Source organism: Ursus americanus, chromosome 1, assembly GCF_024610735.1.
Source record: "Ursus americanus isolate L20-20 chromosome 1, mUrsAme1.1.p, whole genome shotgun sequence".
Lineage (NCBI taxonomy): Eukaryota > Metazoa > Chordata > Mammalia > Carnivora > Ursidae > Ursus > Ursus americanus.
Genome location: NC_142127.1, coordinates 64,734,212 through 64,756,755, shown reverse-complemented (window position 1 = coordinate 64,756,755; position 22,544 = coordinate 64,734,212). Strand labels below are relative to the sequence as shown.

At 37.8% G+C, this 22,544-nt stretch overlaps 3 protein-coding genes and 1 pseudogene across 3 annotated transcripts in view; all 4 read right to left on the bottom strand.

Annotated features, from left to right (window-relative positions):
• The window catches only part of ANKAR (ankyrin and armadillo repeat containing), a 70,509-nt gene extending 68,820 nt beyond the window's left edge, over positions 1–1,689 (bottom strand). Inside the window, exon 1 of the mRNA XM_087862074.1 lies at positions 1,570–1,689. The gene's annotated coding sequence lies outside the window, so the exon portion shown is untranslated. The remainder of the gene's footprint in view (positions 1–1,569) is intronic.
• On the bottom strand, positions 55–9,796 carry ASNSD1 (asparagine synthetase domain containing 1). Its single transcript, XM_045806326.2, has 3 exons — positions 8,330–9,796; positions 7,867–8,048; positions 55–5,289 (listed from the first exon to the last, which is right to left on the bottom strand). Exons 1-3 carry the CDS (start codon positions 9,794–9,796, stop codon positions 5,004–5,006), a joined length of 1,935 nt encoding a protein of 644 aa, XP_045662282.2. The 3' UTR covers positions 55–5,003.
• ASDURF (ASNSD1 upstream open reading frame) lies at positions 9,749–13,709 on the bottom strand. The gene is made up of 4 exons (XM_045806332.2): positions 13,542–13,709; positions 11,774–11,827; positions 10,488–10,563; positions 9,749–9,888 (listed from the first exon to the last, which is right to left on the bottom strand). The coding sequence occupies exons 1-4, from the start codon at positions 13,629–13,631 to the stop codon at positions 9,818–9,820; spliced, it is 291 nt and encodes a 96-aa protein (XP_045662288.1). The 5' UTR covers positions 13,632–13,709; the 3' UTR covers positions 9,749–9,817.
• Positions 13,710–21,696: 7,987 nt separating this feature from the next.
• LOC123798359 (small nucleolar RNA U3) lies at positions 21,697–21,834 on the bottom strand (annotated as a pseudogene).
• Between the last annotated feature and the right edge of the window lie 710 nt (positions 21,835–22,544).

Here is a 22,544-nt window from a genome sequence, read left to right as displayed (position 1 = left end):
AAGGAAAAGGCAGGCAATGAAATTGGTCATGGTAATGAAGCTGGATTTCTCAAATAAATCTGTACCTTTATCTTTATTAGGTTGTTTCATGGTCAACCATTATAGTTTTCAATCTTTTTTTAATAACATTTTTAACAATTGAGGTGTAATTGTCATAAACAATAGTTTGAGGTCTACAGTGATTCAGTATTTATATATATTTTGAATGATCACCACAATAAGTCTAGCTAACATCATCACCATACATAGTTACAAAAATTTTTTTGATACCTACTTTTAAGATTTGCTCTCTTAGCAACTTTTCAAAATGCAGAGCAGTATTATTAACTGTAATGGCCATGCTATACATTACATCCCCATGGCTTATTTATCTTATAACTGGAGGTTTGTACTTTTGACTCCCTTCAAGCTTCACCAACCCTCAAACCCCCTCCTCTGGCAACCACCAATCTGTCCCCTGTATTTATGAGCTTGTGTGTGTGTTTTTTTAAATTCTATATATAAGTGAGATCATGCAGTATGTCTTATTTCATTTAGCATAATGCCCTAAAGTTCCATCCATGTAGTTGCAAATAGCAAGATTTCATTCTTGTTTATAGCTGAATATTCCATTGTATACATTTAACCACATTTTCTTTGTCCATTCATCTGTTGATGGATGCTTAGGTTGTTTCCATATCTAGACTATTGTAAATAATCCTGCAATGAAGATCAGGTGCATAGATCTTTTTGAGTTAATGTTTTCATTTTCTTCAGGTAAATACCCAGACGTGGAATTGCTGGATCATATGGCAGTTCTATTTCTATTTTCAATATTAAACTAATTGCACCATAAGAAAGTTGAGATTTGAATTAAAACAATTAAAAAAGTAAAATCTCTAACAATCATGTTCTGCTTTTCAAAAGTCAAAAGATACTGAGAAGTATGTCAAAAAGAAATGTTTACATAAAAGTACTGTTGCATACTTATTCTTTTTTGCTGGAGAAGCCTTTTTGTATATGTTTATTTTGTTTTCAGTTTTTTTAAAGCAAGAAAATGAAGACCTGCTTAAAAGAAAAGGAAAGACACGAAAAGCCTATTTAACTTTGTTTCTATGTAACTAAATGTCTTTCTGTTCTTGGAATAAAAATGATTATAACCAGTATTTTTTGAACATCTACTATTTGCGCAGCTCTTTATACATAATATTTTACTTATTTCATTTAACTGGCCCCTCTTATGTAGTGATTCTCAACGTTTAGCTTGCATGGAAACCACCTGGGCTTGTTAAAACATTGCTGGACCCTGATTCAGTCGGTTGGAGTGAGCTGGGTAATTTGCATTTCTGAAAAGTTAGAGGTGATGCTGATGCTGCTAGTTCGGACAGGACTCTTGGAGAACCCAACTCTTCGAGATAGGTGTTGGTATCCCCATTGTGCAGACGCAGAAATGGAGACTAGGAAGGTTACAGAACGTGCCTATGGTTTCACACGTAAAGAATCAGAACCAGCCCAGGTCTGGTCCAAGAACTACGTCCACATGGACACGAGAGAGAGAGGGGAAAGGGCAAGGGAAGAAAAGAAACCTACTTTGGAATGATTGTTTTCTTGTTCAGGAGAAGGAGGCCTCGTCCACACTGGTCCCCAGAATATTCGTCGGGGCCAGGGACAGTGATCGCTCGAATGCCTTCTCACCTTCAGGATCCCCTCGTGGGCGAGGGCGAGGCGGAGCCGCTGCAGGTAGGATCTGAGAGGGACTCTCCTGCAACGACAGCCTGGGGAGGCCGACTTCTCCCGCGCAAGCGCGCGGCCCTCCTGGGAGCCCTCCGCCTCTCGCGGGAACTGAGCGCGGGAGCTGTTGGTCCTCCGGCGAGCACAGCCCGGCCGCGCCGCAAGGGGGCGCCCCTGCGCGCCCGCGGGCCGTGCCTCCCCCGCGGCGTGGCGCTCCCTTGGCGCTGAGGAATTTTTCCAGACAGGTGTCCCAGCCCCTCCCCTCTTTACAACTCAATCCCGCCTCATGCTCTGAGCACTGTGCTTCCCCATCACTTTTCACTTTCACGATTTGCCTCTACGAAAACACAAAACCGGAGTGGCAGAGGCCAAGGCGCCAGGCTCTGAAGGAGTCCTGAGTTGGAATCCCACCTGCATCATCATTCTTCCACTCAGCGAGTATTTATGGAACGCTTATTATGAGCCAGGCATCGTGTCCGGGACTCAGAGACCCTGGACAACAGGACAGACACAAAAACTCAAGGAGCTTACAGTTACGCAAATAATCATACAATTGTATTTAATCAGGTTGATAAATGTGAGATGTAATGACAGCACATGCAAGAAATCTAACGGAGACAAGGGGCTGGGAAAGGCTGCCCGGAGGAAGTGATATTTTAAACTGAGCCAGGAAGATGAAAAAGAGCTATCCAAGCAGAGTTGGAGAAATAGCTTTCCAGGGTTAGGGAACAGGTGATGAAGAATCCAGTTGAGAAGGAAGTTGAACTTTTTGAGAAACCGAACAAAACCTTGCTTAAAGAACTAGAGAGACAATGGGCACAAAATTAGGCCATAGAGGCAGGCGAGGGCCTAATCACCCAGGCTGCTGAGTTAATGATTTTGAACTTTATTCTAAAAGTTTAGGCTAGGTTGGTGGCAGTAGATGCTGGGTACAAGCTAGAGTGTGTGGCAGTGGAGATGCAGGGCTGTGGATGGATTTGAGAAATAACGAGGTGGCGACAGATTGAATGGGGGTGGTGTTCAAAAAAGAAAGCGGTTATCCAGATGACGCTCAAATTTCTGTCAGGAGAGATGGGGAATCAGGGCAAGATTAAGAGTTCAGCTGTAGACATACTGACCTTGATGTACCTGTGAGAGAACCGAGTAGAGATGTCACGTACGCCTTAAGTATACAGGTCAGGTCTCGGCTAAGAATGGCAGGTTGGGGTGGATGCATACATGTGGGCAGGCTTAAATCACCAAGGGAAAGAATCGAGAAGTTCGGAACCCAGGATGGAAACCTAAGAAGTCTAATTATCTAAAGGTCAGGTGGGGAGGACGGAGTCAGCAAAGAACACAAAGAGCAAGCGGTCACGAAGGCAGGAGGAAAACCAAGATTGGGCACACAAGTCAAGAGAAGTGTTCCGTAAATAAAGGAATCCCAACTTCATTGACTGCTGCTGCTATGTCAAGGGGGATAACTTAAACTTTCCCACTGAGTTTACCAACATGGATGTTTTAGGGATTACCTGGGGGCGGAATTTCTCTTAGTCCAACCATGTCATGATTTTAGCTGCTATGGAGGTAGTATTAAAAATTTATGTTTGCTGCTCCAGAGCAGGGATGTAAAAAAGTCACTGCTACTTTAACAGATTTTCATGTTTGCACTTATGAGCAGTGTACGTAAATTCTACTTGCATGTTTTTTGCTCAGGTACCCAGATGGTTTGTTCTAAGTGTCTCAAATCTTGGGAAAATTGTTTAAGGACTAACACAAACCCTCATCCCAGGGTTTATGGAATTAAGTGGTAAGAAGGTTTTAAAGAATTAGGCTCTCTGGGGACAAAACAAAACAAAAAACCTGCGCACACGGTATTCTGCTGGAGCAGAATTCTGCTGGAAATTCCCTAGAGGTTCACCTGGATTAACACATGCAAAGCTCATAAAGTAGTGCCTGCCACAGAATCATCACTACATGAACGATAGTATTGAACTGTATTGTTACTATGAAAGTTATTATTACATTCAAATCTAGGCTGCTAGGCAAACCTATCAGTTTATCTATTCCTGATGGGAGCAATGTCAGTTTGGTGCTCAGGACCACACAGATACTTCGTTGTCTGCCCTCAGGTAAAGGGATGAAAGCTATTAAAGTTACTATCTAAACATGGTTTGAACATTGCATTTCCCAGAGGATAAATTCAGGGCACATGAACAGTCTTTGACAGGTTTCTGTTTGTCTGTATTCTAAAACTGCTTTCCCACCAAGATTAAAAGAATCAAAGTATGTCCAGGTCCAGAAAGGGTGTCAGCCCTAATCAGGATAGACCCCAGTGACCTTGGTATGGTGGTCACAGCTGACTAATGTGGGTGGGTGTCAGGCTGGAGTGGAGTTGAGATGAAGGGTGGAGAGGGTAAGAGTGGATGGGAGGCAAGAGATGATAAGCAGAGGAAGATACAGAACCAGGTATGTGCATTCTAAACTGGTTAGACCAGAACACTTTAAATGATGTTAGGAGGGATCCGACAGAGAAGAGGCTGAAGATACTGTAGAGAGAAGAGTAGAAGGTTCCTGAGAGGCAAGAAGGGTTGGGATACAAATAACAGGTGGAGGCACAGCCTTCTGATGGGTGGATGGACACACTTTCCCTTCTAATGACAAGAAGGGAGAAAAGGATGGGTGTACCTACACGTCACTTAGAAGTTCTAGTGTAGGAAAGTGGAGGCATATCTTGTCCTAATGACTCTGATTCTCTGTGAAAAGCTCAGGTCATGAGCTGAGAATGAGGCAGAGAGGGAGGCTACAGATTTTGGGGATAGGAGAATGCTTAAAATCGTCAGAAGTTCTGAGTGGGAAAATTAGCTGCCTAAAGAGATATAACAGAAGTAACAAGTGTTGCTCAGGAGTGTGAACTTCAAGCAAACCCGTTTAGCTTCTCTAAACCTTAGTTCTCTCATCTGTCAAATAGAGTGCTGTTTAACCAGGCCCGTGACAACAACAAATTGAGTTATTTCTGGGTGTAGCTACCAAGAAGAGAGTCGGTAAAAGCTGCCTTCTTTTAGCGTTGCTGGTGGGACATTACCATGTAAGAGCTCAAAGTAATGTTAGTATCACAGCTTCGAACTTGATCAAGTTGTTCTTTCGAGTATTATCTTTTTCTCCTGTGTCAGTTTGACTAAACTGGCTCTATTAAGTTACACAGCCAAGTAAAAATTCATGTAATGAAACTTAATACCACTACATTATATAATAATAAAGCAGCAGAGTGTTTTTACATAATCATCATTCAATAAATGTTGTTACATTGTGAAATATTACGTTTTAATCTCCTTTTCAATAGAAAGGTTTTCCAAGGAAATGACTTGGAGCCTTCCACATTTATCAGATGCCTTTTCATTATTCTTTTCCATTTTTGCAATTCTAGATCCAAACTGCATGGCCCGTTTTGGCAGAAGAGCAGAGGTTGTTAAGCCAAGTTCCACTGCTGCAAGACGCAAAATTAGTTTTTCACCAATTCCACGGGGTAAAGTCAAGTTTGCCTTCTCCCAAACTGGTAGGGAATTTAGAAAGGAAACGACATTTTCATCCAGGAAAGGAAATCTAAAATAAATAGATAAATATAACCACTATAAAAAAATAAAACCAATTTGTTATTATTTCTTTTACATTTTATTCAGTGTTAAAATTTATAGCATCAAATTATTTTTGGTGGCACTATTTTCTCAATTAAAAATATTCTGGTTATTTACACAATTTTACGGCTAAAATTTAATCACAGTACAAATATTTCATGTGACTAATTTTAATACATATGCTACAAAATAAATTTTGCCTCAAAAAATAAGTCTACGGTAAGAAATAATCTCAAGCTGCTTCACAAGGTTTCTTTGGGGATGCCTTGAAAACTAGTACATTTTTTTTTTTTTAATAACATTTTGTATATTTATTTGACAGAGAGCCTGGTGGTGGGGGATGAGGGAGAAGGACAAGCAGACTTCCCGATGAGCAGGAAGCCTGATGTGGGGCTGGATCCCAGAACCCTGAGATCATGACCTGAGCCCAAGGCAGACGCTTAACTGACTGAGCCACCCAGGTGCTCCACAAGTACAGTCTTGATTCAATTATTCAATCTGTGTCTGCTCTTTATCATGTAAAAAAAAATGAACTTTAGAGGTGTGAAATCAATTCAGAAGGGCTCTATAATCCTCAACTTGTGAAACATTTACTTATGGTAAAATTTTATGGTATCAAAATTGTTTAGGGGCACTCAGTCAGTTGAGCGTTTGACTCTTGGTTTCAGCTCAGGTCACGATCTCCCAGTCACAAGACAGAACCCCAGTCAGGCTCCATGCTCAACAGGGAGTCGGCTTCCCCTCTCCTTCTGCCCTTCCCCCTGTTTGCGCTCCTGCATTCTCTCTCTGAAATAAATAAATCTTAAAAAAAAAAAATTGGTGCACATGGGTGGCAGTCAGTTAAGTGTCCAATTCTTGGTTTTCACTTAGGTCACGATCTCATGGTCAATGGTAGGATTGAGCCCCGCATTAGTCTCCGTGCTTAGCAGGGAGTCTGCTTGAGGATTCTCTCTCCCTCTGCTCCTCCCACTCATGCTCTCTCTGTCTGAAATAAGTAAATCTTTAAAAAACATTGTTTGATTACATTTAAGCCATTTAAATGGAGACCAATGGTATAAAAAAAACAAAGTATTAGATTAAAATAAATAATTTTCTGCCCCTAGGCTTCCCTAATTTCCTATAAAATTGTGTTTTTTGTTTAAAATACTTTAAAACTCTCCCTCCAATTCTTTAAATGCAAAACTGTTACAGTAGTGTTTCTGTTTTATTACATTTTATTCTAGCTCAAGTAGAGAGACTGGAAAGGGAAAAGGCATTTGTTATGTGGACTATTTTATAAAAATGAATTAATTGCAAAAACAAATTTATATATAAGATAATCTAATCAACTAAGCACTGTTAATGCTTACCAAGATACATAATAAATTCATTTTTTAGATCTAGTCACTATCGTGGTACTTGTTACATCACAATTCTGTATTCGCTGTTTCACCTTCTTCATATGCACTTTTACATAAGGGTATCCTATGGGGCCTTTAAAATTAACTGCTTTTACTAAGTAAATTAAATTCCCTTTTCTCTGGCCTACCTGAAATAAAGGACTGAATTTCTCTCTCTCTCTCAAATACATATATCCTTCAAAGGAAAACATTTTACGGCTTTTATACTGTGGTATGTAATACATATTAATCATGTATATTATACATGTATCTTCAATACACATAGAATTTATATATTTTCTATATATACTGAAAAGCTGAAGTAGAGTTAAGGAACAGTGAAGTGTTGGAGTAGTTGTATTATGATGTCTTAATTCTCCCAAAGCTTATTAGGACTCCCTGTTCTCACATGCTTGTACCCTTGTAAAAAACTCCACTTAATAAATTAACCTACTGGAACAAACTTCTGCTTTTTATAACTAAATAATACATCTTTCTTTATCCTCAGTAATTTAAAAAGTGGTTTTCAAGCATTTGTTTACTACCATCAGAAATATGTTGTAGGTAAAAATAAACCCCTGAATTAAGAAAGAATATACACACGAAAGTGCCTTCATCTCTTTGAAAGTTTTAGGTAATCTGCAACATATGACCAAATTGAGTTCAAAACATGTAGCAGAGGGGAATCTAATACTGGAACCACCATTTCTATCAGTATGGCTCTCTACATACAGAAATGTCCATAGTGACAAAGCCAGGTGCCCTCACACTGCAGGGGAAAGCATGGGAGTAGGGCTTATGCTCTTACTGGGAGGAAAGCAAACATTTGAAACAAAACCCAATCCTTTAAATACTTTCTCTCAGCATTTCATTACCTCAGTTTTATAGTCTTTTTCATTGTAGCATGGAAAACAATCACATCATTGTATTATCTTTGAAAATTACCAAAAAGACATTTAGAGAATGAGTTCTGGAAAATAACTGGTCCCCTGACTCCTCCCCAGCTTTCCCTCTGATGGACAGTGTTTGTAATATAAAGCCAAGATATTATTGTTGCCACTGTTACTCATTTGAACAGTCTTGCAAAGAAAAGGAACCGAAAAATCTCCTTTTATAGTCTAGTGTTTCTACAAAATTACCCACAGCACTTAGATAAGTAGAATTACCTTGCTTCTTTTCCGTGATCACCAATAACTCTGTCATCACGACCAAGATTTCTAGAAGATATTCGTCCCAGTTCCATCTCAATTTCCTTATTTAATCCTTCCATTCCGTGTGTCTGAAAGCGGACACGATGGCGAGAATAACCTGCAAGTTGCTCATCAGCACCAATTCCAGTGAGAACTACCTGTAACGGTTTAAAGAAATCCATACTTCCAATGTAAGATAAAGAAAATGACTAAAACAAAGCAAAGCTTGAAAAGTTATCATCTCAAAAATAATTTTCTGACAAAAGCACAAGTTATAAAATAGTAAAATATGCCCAATTTTTAAAAAGTCTTATACACTGCACTGTAGATTAAATGCAATTAAAATATGCTACATTCTTGCAATTTAAATGGTAATAGCTTTAAAGGGTCAAAACCAGGTCTCAGAAATTCTGAGTACAGTGTGTCTGCCATGCCGTACCTTTGCACTGCTCTGATATGATTTCACTTCATCCTGGGTTACTAACCAACCAATTCCTCTGGAAGCAAACCAGACTGCACAGCCAATACTATCATCCAACACCGTATCCAACGGCTGAACTAAGTGGCATATTCGAGTTCTTCTTAATTCTTGCAGTTCCTCCAGAGAAACATTAATTTCAACGAAATTCCAAATCCGGGAAGGGTTAGCAGCTTGTAGTTCCTTTAGCCCCATTCTTCCTGTGATACGATCTGGTACTCTGAATTGTTTATCAGGACTGTCGTCATCACCAGCAGCAGCAGCTTTTTTAGAGGATTCTTCAGAAGGTATTTCACAATGACTTTTCTGTTTTTTCCTCTTTTTGTTAAAACCAGTTAATACAGTCTTTTCTTTAGTCATGAAAGCCACATTAAGAAGATCAATTGGCTCATCTAAAGGTATATGGCGGTCAGCAAGGGCTGCAATAACCATGGAATCGATACCCCCAGAAAACAGGATTGCAACATTTGCTTTCCTAGCATAAGTTTTCAAAGCCTCACTTGATGTCAGGTTTTCATCCCTAGGTAAACACAAGACACGCCTCTTCACTGCAATACTCAGGACATCAATGAATTGCTGAACTACTTCCTTCATGTGTCCATCAGTAAGAAACACCTGAAGTGTTTCCCTTGTAGGAGGGACACTAGCAATATTACTGCAAGGAATCGTCAGTGGAGCTTGTGGCAACACCATATTTAAAGGAGCAACAGGTTCTTTAAGATATAGTTTGGCTTCATTTGCTACCGCTGATACAAATGTTGGCAAGTTTGCTGAAATTTGAATCAGGCTATTAACACATTCTTTGATGACATTCTCCCCAGAAATAGATCTCCAAGGGTACAATTTTAAAACCAAAGATTTGGAAATGGAAGCTGACTTGAGATCAATTCTGAAAATTCCAGATGCTGGAACTTCTTGCCACTGACTGGCCACTCCAGATGTCTGTGAGCCAACTGAAGAGAGGCAGAAACTCTTGCCCAAATTACTAAAATGCCAAAGCAGGCTACGGCGACCAAAAAAATCTCTACCAAACCATAGATGATGACTGGATGCTTGGTAATATATAAAAGACCAAGGACCTTGGACTTCTGAGAAGAGTGACAAAACATCAGATTCATTCTTACAAGAGGAAAGGTAATTAAACATTATTTGAGTATCATTCTCTTCAGCTTCAACCGTTATGCCACTAAAGATTTCTCCATTCCACAGGAGCACATCGCCCCTTTCATCTTCCACAGGCTGGGCAGTCAAAACACCTCTTAAGTGAAGGACATGACCAGAAAATAAACACTGGTAGCTACCACTAGACTTTAACAACTGTTTATTACTATCGGGTCCCCGTCGGTTAAGATTATGCAGTAAATCCTCTTTCAAATCTTTGCTGAAATGCTCAACAGAAAAGCTTACAGAACAACAAATGCCACACATTGTTATGTGAAATCAAGTTGACTATTTCTTGATTTTGGTCTTCTCTGAGTTTTCTATTTCTTGGTATTCTTTTTTCAGTTCATCCAATATATCTGTCGGGGAGGGGAGAAGAAATATTGAGTAAAATGAAAATTCTTAAACCTTTCCCTAGTAATTCATAGAGCGACACTTACCAAGATCAAACCACTTGAGTATATGCACTGTGTTACAACAGGCTTGTAACGACAAATGTTTATCTTTTAGGAAAATAATTTCTGTTTATTAAATGCTTATTTTAGCCCAGGCACTGGGCTATGAACTTTATCTATTCCTTCTTGTTTAAATCCCCCCAAACTTTGGAGGCTTAAAGTGATTCACTCAAAGTCATGAAGGGAGAAAGTGGTAGAGCAGTTTTCATACCTAGATCTGCCAAAAATTCTAAAGCACACATTAATAATTATGGCTTTCTAACACAACTTATATATTTTTATTTTATTTTATTTTTTTACTGTAGACTCATTTTTGGAAGGCCAACTTGAGGAAAAACCAAACCACGGCACTAATTTCATTTGATATACCACCATCCAACCTTCAGATATATATTTAAACATTCAGATACAGACAGTATAATTTAGGAATGACCATGAGTTTCTACAGAAACCCTAGAAAAGACTTTTCATGCATTTCTATATAATATACCAAAAAAACTTACTTTTGCTTTCAGAAAGCATTTCTGTTCGGTCTGCAAGAAAGAATATGTTGCTGTTCTGTTGCTGCCTATATACCTTCTGTAAAACATAATTTAGGCTAATATCAGGATTTAATCCAAAAAGTGAATGCCAAAACTCTGAACCTTTTTATTGTATATTCTTGAACTTCAGTGACATATACTCAGAATAATACCTTAGCGAATACAGATAAACAAAAGTCACCCATTATTCTGCCATCTAGAAACTGCTACCACTAACACTGAGGTGAAATGTTTTTTCTCTGCACATACCAAACTACCAGTTTCCTTGAACAAAAAGGCTCTTACTAGAAATACAGATTTATTATTTGCTTTTATCAACGAACAATACATTGGGAACACTTTTTCTTATCAATAAGTATTCTTTTACAACATTACTGTATGGGTATAACATTACAGTTTATTTGATAAGTCCTCAAGTTTTAAACATTTAAGATATTACCAACTTTATAAATCAATGTTGCAATGAAGTTCTTTGTAACTAAATCTTTGTGCACTCCCATGATTCCTAAGTATCAATTCCTACAAATGGAACTGGGTCAAAGTGCTACATAGTCTTAACTTTGATACATTCTGCCAACCTGCCCTCTAGAAAGTTTGTATCAGTTGTGCCTTAAGTTCTAAAATTGCAAAAGGGACAATATCAGAAATGTTTAACCAACCTGTCAGTTATAAATGCTTTAAAGGGCTCAAAATCATTTCTTCCTGAACTTTAAATTTTTGACAGTTTAAATATAAAGCAGTAGATTGCTTGTTTATGAATACATTAATGGAAATGTTAAATATTTGGAAGATTTGTGTAAAAAAATTTGGGGAAGGGGAAAGCAATTTATCCTTTTTGTTTTTTCAACAATTATCCACATTCACTTAAAGGCATAGTTTCCTTTCTTAGTATATTTAAAGGTATTTTAATTCAAAAGAAAACACCAAATTCAAATATAAGTAAATACCATTAGTGATTACAGCTCCAAGATACCATTGTATAATTAGTATCTTTTGGTTCAAAGGTAGTACAAATTGCATATGATGGGAAAAAATATTATCAACTATAATTAACATATAGATATTCACATATGTATATAAAATTTTGGACACTTTTCACTTTTTCAATGTAACTAAAAAATTCTGAAATCTTGCATATTTTAATGTAAATATAAATCTTATATATAATTCATTTAACTTTAATATATAGTTAATAAGATATAACAAAACCTTCCAACACACAATTCAGAATTACCCTAATAACTCACCCTGTTCTTCTTCAGGTTAGAAAGTTCATCCACAACAACTTTTTGTTCTTTAATCTATTGAAATAAAGAAAAACTTCTTAAATCAGAGGCTAGCAAAAAACGCTCAATTGAGGGCCTTTTTAAATTAGAGAGATGAGATAGGGGCTATAATTTACTGATTGTCCAAATGGGCAGTCTGTGAATACACAGATTCTTTTTGAACAGCAATGTGTGGGGATGCAGCTGGGGGAAATTTGGAAGAGGAAACAGTGATTACACCTGACAGGTATTAGAAACTCACTGAGCCCAGATAGGGGGTTTGGCATTGGTAACCAGCATTCATGCAAGGGCCAGAGTTACTAAACAAAGTCTGTACCTTTTATTTCAAAAAGACAGTATGCACCAAAAGTAATATCAGTTTTCAATTATTTCTTTTATGTTTTAGCTTTTTTTTTTTTAATAGCACATGTCATGAGATATCAATGCTTTTCATGATTTATATACTGAACAGTGCAGCCACACATTCAGAACAAGCAAGTAGTACTAAATGCCCTACTTGGGGCAGTAAGGCATATCACTTTCCATCTTGGCTTTATTCCTCTTTATGTTTTGAAGAGGAGAATGGTGCTGGCACTGTTGAACTATGCCTTACTTCTTATTACTAGGATAGGGCACAAGGCACAACTAAGTGGAAGTGAAATTTCTAACTCTTTTCAGTAAAGACAGTTATGTTGTGAACATGATACTGTGTCACCAGTGCCTCTAAAAGCAGGAGTTATAATCTCTGTCCTACCTCACACACGTCAGAGATCTGTCATACATCAGTATAAATGGCTTGCTATGGTAGTAACTGGAGTGGGCTGTATGTGCTTTGAAAATTCACTCCCTATGGTGTGCACACTTCTGTCTTTCCAGTCAACGTAGTAATTGGCTAGATTTGAATTGAATTCCAAGGCCAAATTTGTATAACCTCCTTCAGACTTGTGTTTGAACAGCGCATCCCCATTCATTTTAGAAATAGCAAGTACACATTTCAAGGAAACCGATACAGAGGGATTAGAGATTGCTTGAGATGTCACTGTCAGTTTGGGACAGAACTAAAGTAAAATCTAGGCCATCTAATACCTGAAAAGCTATAACCATTCCCATCTCCAGCATATTTTTAAAGGTTCTATCTGTTTATGGCAGTTAAGAATTGCTCCCCCTCCCCCCGCCCTTTTGGACAGAACAGCGACAATCTGATACATATTTTAGGATCACTGCTCTGGCTAAAGTGGAGAATAGACTGGAAGAAGGTAAGGATGGATGAAGGAGACCGGTTAGGAAACTTCTGCAGGATTCCCGATGGCAGATGAAGATGGCTGGTTTAGGATGATGTGTGTGCATTGTGATAAAGGGATTTATCTGAAACGAGCTTCAGAAGTAGAACTGGTTAATCTTCGTGATGGACGTCAAGGAGAGCTCCGAGGTAACTGGCACGGACGACTGAATGGATGATGGTGGCATTTTCTGAGATGGAAAACACCACAATAGATTTGGGGTGGGAGGTACTTCTAACAGTTTAAAAAGAGTAGAGAGAAAAGATCCCAACCAAACCTCTGTTCCACTACCATCTGGGTCTAATCTCGGGGCAAATTTCATGGTCTCCCTTTAACTCTAGCTGCCAAATGCTAAGACTGAAGGAGCAAAGCAGCAGGGCAAAGCCTAGGCTGGGCCATGTGGCGCGGGGAACCTTCTTCGGAGACGAGCGGAGCCCAGTCCGGACCTTCGCGCCTCGTCCCACACTCACCTTGCTGCTAAGATCCTCCTTGCGCAGCGTCGAGTGGTCTGCGGAGAACAGCCCGGCGCCGTCCTCGGGCCGTGACCCCCTGCTGGGCATTTCTACCGAGCGCGCTGAACTCAAGTTGTAGCAGCGCCCCCCCCCCCGCCCCCGTGCCCAATACCTCCCATCCTCAGCCTCAGCGCGTGCGCGCTCCCCGTGGCCCCACCCCCTCCCGTTCTCTTTCCCATCAGTCTTACCAGCAGCAGCGGCGCGCTCACTGGAACGCCTGCGCAATCCGGACGTATCGTGGGAGGAGTTGTGCGCGTGCGCACAGGTGCTTAGGGAGCGCGTGATCCTGGCTGTGAAATCGGAGAGGTTGCCTCATGGTCCCCTAGCGGATGCGAAGTGGAAACGCTCTTGTGGTCTCCTCACCGCCTGGAGTCCAGTGGATTGTGCGTTATATGCGCCCTCCAGTGGTAAATATACAAAATAGAAGCGGGGTAAAAAATAACCACTTAATTGTCTGGGCAAGGAAGGATATGAAACTAGGCATTGATTTAAGTCTGGCAACGGCGTTGTACAGACTTGGTAAAATTTTTGTTAACTTCTTATTAGGGTTAAAATATAAATACAGGATTCCTAGTTAAATATAAATTTCAGATAAATGAATAAATTTTTTATGTATGTTCCATGCAATATTTGCAATAGCTCACTCCTATGAGAAAAATTATCCAAGCCTTGTAAACAAGAGATTACTGGTGTTCTTTTATATCTTTTCTGGGCCTGACTTTCTATTGACTGGGCTATTTTACAATTCTGTAGGAGCAGAGGTTAACTTGTAGATTTTTGTGTGGCAGAGACGCACACAAAATTTCTATCTGCTGGGCCAGATAATACCACAGGTTGTGATTTATTGTTCAGTTTTGTATCTAACTCTGAAATTCTAACGATTTCTTTATTAATATATGCTTAGTTTCTCATAAACTATTAGGTTTTGACATCATCTGTTCCTTCAGTAATTAATGGATTGAATAAAACTTTGACATAGGTTCATATTATCCTTGCGTGAGAGACATGATTTTGTGTATACTATCCTGCCCTATACTTCAGCATAAGAACTCTCAAGGTTCCACAGAGTTGACAACTGATGTGTACTCAACTGATGGAGCAAAACTGTATGGCTAAGGAAGTACACCTCAGTGTGGTTTAAGCCCAGGCATATCTTTTATTGGTTCTTGGACTAAGTCTGCTGTCTATTTTTCCTTTTTACTGATTTTTTAAAAATTTTGTTTTGTTTCTAAGGTATGCATGCCTGATAAATTATTATATATTACTAGCAACAATGATTGGGGATTTGGTTTTATGGTATATCCGTTTGATGATACCTATTGGATGATGGAGATCTAGTCTCTATTAGAAGAGAGATGAAAGAATCCAGTTTTTTGGTCTTTTTGTTTGTCTTTTGTGAGCTCAAATTAATTAAGAACTTTGTGTCCACTGGGAAGGAGAACTGATTTTTGAGTTCTGGGCCAGTGAATTTTTGTATTTCTGTGGTGCATTCAACCCATGATTGAGATGTAAAACTGAAGCTATAAGCTATCTATGTGTCCATGTGACTATAATTTAGAATAGTCTTCATATGTTGCTCAGTGTAAAAGGTTTTCATACTTCTGGAGGGTATTAATAATTCCACTATAATGTCTCTTAAATTAAAGAACTTCTGTTCTGATTGGTCTGTAGACATAAATGTGCCCTTGCATAAATCCCCAAAATTTTAAAAAGCCCAAAATATCTAATACTTAATATGTACTGAACTTCTAAGGAAAAAATTTCTTCTTACAAAACCTGCTAGCTTACATACATGTGAAGAATATAAATTTATATAATTAAGATGAGTCTTTGGAGAAATCAGGTTAGATTAATAATTTTGGTTTAAGAAAGAAAAAAGCAGTTGTATATCTTTGCACTGATTTGTCAATGTTAAGTAAAATACAGATGCATGTTTTTTTAATGACATTTAGATTTGCTTTCTCACGAAGAGATTAGATAATCTGAGTTTCCTAAGCTTCTTATATTGGTTTACTGGTTAAATAAGCTAGCATTACTACTACAAAATATGCAAGTTTATTAAAAATGTAAATGTAAATTTCTGAATAATTATTCAGACATATTTTTTATATCAACAGTAGTTATGTTCTGTATTATGTAAGTTTATGCATAACTTCAAAATCCTTAGGTAACTTGAAATCCTGAGATAATAAATTGGGTTAATTAATGATTAATCATTAGATAAGTAGATAATTTATTTTAAAAATTGAATACAGAAACACTGATTAATAGAAGCATAATTTTAATTTTATGTACTTTTGCTTCTTGTTTTTATATACTGTAGAATGGCTGTCCTTTTGGATCATTTTTTAGAAAGTTTTACTACTTTTATTTTTTTAAGATTTTATGTATTTATTTGAGAGAGAGAGAGAGAGAACACAAGCAGAGGGAGCAGCAAAGGGAGAAGCAGGCTCCCTGCTAAGCAGGGAGCCCAAAATGGGACTCGATCCCAGGACCCTGAGATCATGACCTGAGCTGAAGACAGATGCTTAACTGACTGAACCACCCAGGCATCCCAGCCTTTAGGGTTTAATACTGTTGAGCTGGTGGGAACCTAGGGACATAGCTCTCCTGACACATGGGATATTATTTTTAATTCTGGTGGGAACCTAGGAACTCACCTCTCCTGACACATGATGTTATCTTAATTTATGCTTGGAGGCTTTTCTATATAGCTGGAGACTGAGCTTCCGAGTATATTGGTCTTCTTTGTACTCCACCTTCTATGGCAGTAGCTGGCAGAGTGGGAGTTCTGGTTCAGATTTGAGCTGACTCTTTGACCTACAATTGTTTCCATACTGAGTGGTCAGAAATACTGCTGACCAGTCTACAGCTGCTTACCCCCTTTTGGAGGTGGGTTATTGCTTATGACTGTGCTTGACTTGGATATTTTTTTGTTTTTGTTTTTGTTTTATTCCTGGGGGCCTCTTAAGATGTCATACTACTAAACGAAGTAGTGATAGTCATATTTGTATGGTTCTAAACTGTTTTCAAAATTCTTTCACATTTTATCTTATTTTTTTCATGTATATCCAATTGCTTCTATTCCCTCTCTCAACTGCTGTAATTCCTACATTGCTTAAAACCACCTTTTGGGGTTACCTGGTATCATTTGTCTTGCCTGACTGGTTCAGGACTGACCATCTGCAGCTCACCATACAACTAGCTAGGCTCTTCTTTCTTCTTCATTTAAGTCCATTGCTGTCATGTATCCTACTTAGTAAGATAATTTCATGTTTATTAATGCTATTATACTCTTCCTCTGATGCTACACTCTTAATATATTTCATTCTGTTTAACAATACATAATTCACTGTTGATCATTTTATAAAGGCATAAGGTATTATTATCCTGCCTTCCGAGGTTTTGAATGAATAGTTCCCCAACCACTGTTTTCCCTTGCTTTTTTGGTATATTGCAACACACAATTGTTTCTAGCCACATAAGTCTCCTTTCTGTCTCTCCCAAATGGGGAGTGCAATAGTGTTGTGGTTCCCACATACCAGTTAGTAGGTGGGTGCCCTTCTAACTATGTAAAATCATCTGAAAATTTTTTTCATAGACATACACATTTCTCAGTCCTTTCCCCAGATTTACTAGATCAAATTTTTGGGACTGGGATATGGCTGTCTGCTGCGTAACATAGTGTTAACCATTTACCTTATAACCAAAATGGCTGGGCTTCAAGTTAGGCTTATATTTATTAGATGTGTGACTTCGGGTAAGTCATTAACCTCTCAAGCCCCAGTTTCCTAATCTGTAGAATGGAAGTAACAATAGTGCCTAACTCAAAGGGTTGTTATGAAGATTGAATGAGTTAGTGTTTGTCAGGTGTTTATAATAGTTTCTAGCACTATCTAAGTGTGTGTTAAAAAGATAAGTTAGAAGTTCCTCCAGATGAATTTGACACAAGTAGGGTTTATGAACCAATGGAGTGGAAAGAACCAGGCTCCCAAATGCTTGGCCTCTTTCTCATTGAAGGTATGTCCTCTCTTCTACTTCCAGTGATTCTCAACAGGGCTAAAGCTGAAGGCATTTTTGGTTATCTTGGTTGTCACAATAAATGGATGATTCTGTTAACTCTGATGAGGTAGGACTAATTGGACGCCAATTGAAAGGAGGCGGACTGAGCCACAGACTTTTAAGAAGCCTAGACTAACATGCTAAAGGGTGGTCTTAGCAAGCAGGTAGCACTGGAAATAGGGTGGGATTTTGGCCAGGCTTTAAATAACAGACAGGTAAGATCAAGGGAGAAGTAATATTGTAATCTAAGTAGGTGATTTGCATCAGGAAGTCTGTCTGAAGGTGGCAAGGCCTGAAATAGTGGACTGGTGTTTATAAGCAGGGCTCTAGTGTCTGGCAGTGGGACTACTGGGTCTTGTCACACAGGCTCTGGGAGGAGGAGACAGTATCTTAGATTAGTAGAAAAGCACACCAGCCTGATCTTGGTCACTTAAGGGAAATGGTTGAATCTCCAAGCACTGGGCTGGAGATGAGTAAGCTCTTTCAACTAAAGAGAGGATTGGTTCTGCAACTTAGCTTCAGCTAAGGACCATGGAGATAGGGCACCCTTGGCTCCTACAGCCAGCATCACTTTGGGGCTCTTGTGCAGGGCAGGGACTAGAGTAAGACAAATGGGATAACCTAAGTGCAAACTTTAAGGGCGCACGCACTCTCAGCATACTGCAATGAGTGCCTCTTTAGATTTTCCAGCCTGGGTATCTCATACGTCTCATTCTGCGTGGGCCCGGCTCTTGTACCGATGGATTTGAACACTTCGTTATTGGTGGTACTGTCTTACAGTGTAGGGCTCAGTGTGGCTTGTGAATGACAGCAGGACAAGATGCTTTTTTTTTTTTAGAAGATGCTTTTTATGCTATCCATGCATCTTTCCATTTCCGACGGTTAAGAAAAAGGTTGGTTAAAATTATCTTACCTTCTTCCATTCCCCTGATTTCTTAAGACTAAGGATATGCTTTAAAAGTTTTGTTCTACATTACCAAAGAAGCAAAGTTAAACATAACCATCTCTGTGAGCTAGATTACAGTGAATGGCTAAGTCAATTGAATAAAGTTATGAAATGTTTAATATCTGAAGAATTTTAAAGTGATTAGGCATTTATTATTACCAAATTTGCATTTAGGTGCTTTTAAAACATGCAGAAATGTGTCCATCTGAGTGAATCAATAGGAACAAATAAAGTCTAAATGATATATTAATAATATATATTTATCTATTTGAATAATATTTTTCTTTATGGAATGCGCTCCTTATAATGCAGAGCTGGGTATTTTTACCCTAGTTCTGATTGTTAGCTATAATAAAGTTTTACAAAGCTGTTACTCAAACTCTGTTTATGGTAACAATGCAACCCTACCTTGGTGTCTTAAGATTTTTTTTCTTTCTTTGTGAGGTAACTACCAGGAAAATTCTATTTATGTTACCACAGTGTAAGCAAGCAAATAAGTTAGTGCAATTTAGTTCAATTTATAAGTTAGTTTGCTTGTAGGTTCTGTTGTTTTAGTATTAAAAGCATTGCTATGCTGTGGTTATTGGCTTGCCCTAGTAAAACAAAACAAAACAACACAACACGTGGATATGTGTCCATAACTCCCAGTGGTTTTATAGTGGAAGTTGAGTATGCAAGGATGAGATTAACTTCTGGTTGACTAAAGCTGTATTCATTGCTGATTTACTGCTGTCATAGGTGTGTGGCTGCCACTGCAGCTGAGCCTGTGTGGTTGAGGCTTCCCAAAAGAAGGGGCAGAAGATGGTTTTTGCAGAAGAAAGAATTTATATAAGAGATAGGAGAAGAGGGAGTTGGTGAAAAAGTATGAAGGAAGTTGGGCAGTTAGAATTTGGGAGACTGGTATTCAGAGAACAGAAACTATGATCATACCACTGGTACTAATATTTGAACTAATTGTAATTTTACTTGAGTTAAGTAAATGAAGACAAAATATAACTAAGTAGACTTATCTATGAATATAAACCTATAACGGGGCTTTAGCTTTTTTTCCTACAAGTTACATGGTTTAATTAAAGTGTTTGTTCAACTAAAGAACATTTTTATCAAGGCATGAAAGTTTATTTTTGTTGTTGTTGTTTACTTTCTTCTTCTTCTTCTTCTTCTTCTTTTTTTTTTTTTTTTGTAGTTTCAAGTTTTTATTTAAATTCCAGTTAGTGGGTCCTCTGGGTGGCTCAGTCAGTTAAGCGTCTGACTTCAGCTCAGGTCATGATCTCAGGGTCCTGGGATCAAGCCCCACTTGGGGCTCCACGCTCAACAGGGAGCATGTTTGTCCCTCTCCCTCTCCTTCTGCCCCTCCTCCCACTCATGTTCACTCTGTCTCTCAAATAAATAAATAAATAAATAAAATCTTTAAAAAGATATATTCCGGTTAGTTAACAGTGTGATATTAGTTTCAGGTGTATAATTTAGTGATTTATGGCTCAGTAATATTCCACCACACACACACAAACACACACATACACACACACCACCTCTTCTTTATCCATTCATCAGTAGTTGGACATTTGGGCTCTTTCCATAATTTGGCTATTGTTGATAATGCTGCTATAAACATTGGGATGCATGTATCTCTTCAAATCAGTATTTTTGTATCTGGGTAAATACCTAATAGTACAATTGCTGGATCGTAGGGTAGTTCTATTTTTAACTTTTTGAAGAAACTCCATACTGTTTTCCACAATGGCTGCACCAGTTTGCATTCCCACCAACAGTGTAAGAGGGTTCCCCTTTCTCCATATTCTTGCCAACATCTGTTGTTTTATACTTATGTAAAAATTTACATGGTTCCAAAGTAAGTATACAAAGCAGGGTATTCAGAGGCATTTAACTTCTTCTATTCCTGTTCCTTCCATTGTATTTCCCACCCTCCCTCTGTAGACAATCATTTTTATTCTGAAGCTGTTTTTTGTTCCTATAGTTTTGTCTTTCCAGAATGTCATGTAAATGGAATTGTACATACAGTCTTTTGAATCTGCCTTCTTTCACTTAGAAAAATATATTTAAGATTTTCTCATGATGTGTATATCAATAAAGTGTTTTTTTATTGCTGAGTCATATTCCATTGTATGAATGTAATATGTCTTGTTTATATATTCTTAGTTGAGTGATATTTGGATTATTTCCAGTTTGGGTGATTGCAAATAAAGACTTTGTGAACATTCACAAAATATATGTGTGAATATAAGTTTCATTTCACTTGGGTAAATATTTTATTGTGGGATTTGCTAGATTATATGATAATTTTATGTTTAACTTTATAAGAAACCATTTTCCAAAGTGGCTGTAATATTTTATGTTCCTATCAGCTATGTATGAAAGTCCCAATTGCTCAGCATTCTTATCAACAATTGGTACTATTCTTTATTTTAGCCATTTATTAGTTATTTGTAGCCATTTTTTATAAATTTTAGCCATTCTAATAAGTGTGTGGTGGTACTACACTGTGGTTTAATTTCCATTTCTCTAATGGTTAGTGATGTCAAACATTTTTTCCCATGTGTTTATTTGTCATCTGTTATCTTTTTTGGTGATGTGCCTATTCTAATATTCTGCTTATCTTAAATTGTGTTGTATGTGTCTCACGATTGAGTTTCAAGTGTTCTTTATACATTTCCAAATACAAGTTCTATGTCAAATATGTGATTTTCTCCCAGTATGACTTACATTTTTGTTCTTAACAATGTCTTTCAATGAGCAGTTCTTAATTTTAATTAAGGACAATTTATTGCTTTTTTTCTAGAAGTGTAATAGTTTGAGATTTCACATTTAGTCCTATAAATCATTTTGAGTCAGTTTTTATAATGGGCATGAAATATGGATCAATCTTCTTTTTTTATTGTTGTTTTTTGCTACAGATATCCAAATATTCCAGTACTATTAGTTGAAAACTATCTATATTCTGAATTGCTTTTAAAACTTTATAAAAAATCAGTTGTTCATATACATATGAATCTATTACTGACGCTCAATATTTGATCTATATATCTATACTTTCTTCAGTACCACACTGTTGTTTTTTGTTTTTTGTTTTTTTCCTTTAGAAACCACTCAGACTGCATCCTCTCCCTCTTACTGGCCCAAAGGAAGAGAGAAGAATGATCATCAATGGCAAAAGGCAGTTGCAGAAACTAACTCCTAGAGCTGCTTCGTGGTCAGGAGAGAACACCACACCTCCTTCTTGTGTCCCACTGTCCACTGTCTTGATTAATGTAGGTCTATAGCAAGACTTGAAATCAGGTAGGAGGAGTTCTCCAATTTTGTTCTTCTTTACTAAAATTGTCTTGACTATTCTAGTTTCTTTGCTTTTCCATATATATTTAAAAACCAATTTGTTGATCTCTACCAAAACTTCTACTGGGATTTTGATTAGAATAACACTGAAGAGATCCTGATCGAGATTAAGAATTGACATACAACTAATACTGAGTCTTCAAGTCCATGATCACAGTATATATTTCCATTTACCTAGGTCTTTTTTACTTATGTCATCAGTATTTTCTATTTTTTCCACATATATATTTTGCACCTATTCACAGTACATACCTTTGCACCTATTTATGCCTAGATATTTTATGGGTTGTGGTGGTATTGTAAATGGTAGTTTTGGGTTATTATTTTATTTTCCAATTGATCATTGCTAATATATGCAAATCTGATTGATTTTGTAGATTGATCTTGTGTCTTGTGATCTTACTAACCTCACTTACTAGTTCTAGAAATATTTTTGTAGCTACTTCAGGATTTTCTATGTAGAAAATTATGTTGTCTGTGAATGAACAGTTTTATTTCTTTTTCTTGTCTGATTGCACTGGCTAGAACTTCAAGTTTGGTGCTGACTAGGAGTAGTGAAAACACACCTTTTCCTTGTTCCTAATGTTAGGGGAAAAGCAATC

What these genes read in the sequence shown, in the direction of transcription:
- ASNSD1 (XM_045806326.2), bottom strand. Translation starts at nt 9,796, where the DNA reads ATGTGTGGCATTTGTTGTTCTGTAAGCTTTTCTGTTGAGCATTTCAGC. An exon ending in CATATCAGAGCAGTGCAAAG is followed by an intron (nt 8,049 to 8,329) that starts GTACGGCATGGC and finishes AAACCGTTACAG; the next exon opens with GTAGTTCTCACTGGAATTGG. An exon ending in GATCACGGAAAAGAAGCAAG is followed by an intron (nt 5,290 to 7,866) that starts GTAATTCTACTT and finishes TATTTATTTTAG; the next exon opens with ATTTCCTTTCCTGGATGAAA.
- ASDURF (XM_045806332.2), bottom strand. Translation starts at nt 13,631, where the DNA reads ATGCCCAGCAGGGGGTCACGGCCCGAGGACGGCGCCGGGCTGTTCTCC. An exon ending in AGGAGGATCTTAGCAGCAAG is followed by an intron (nt 11,828 to 13,541) that starts GTGAGTGTGGGA and finishes TTATTTCAATAG; the next exon opens with ATTAAAGAACAAAAAGTTGT. An exon ending in AATGCTTTCTGAAAGCAAAA is followed by an intron (nt 9,889 to 10,487) that starts GTAAGTTTTTTT and finishes CCTCCCCGACAG; the next exon opens with ATATATTGGATGAACTGAAA.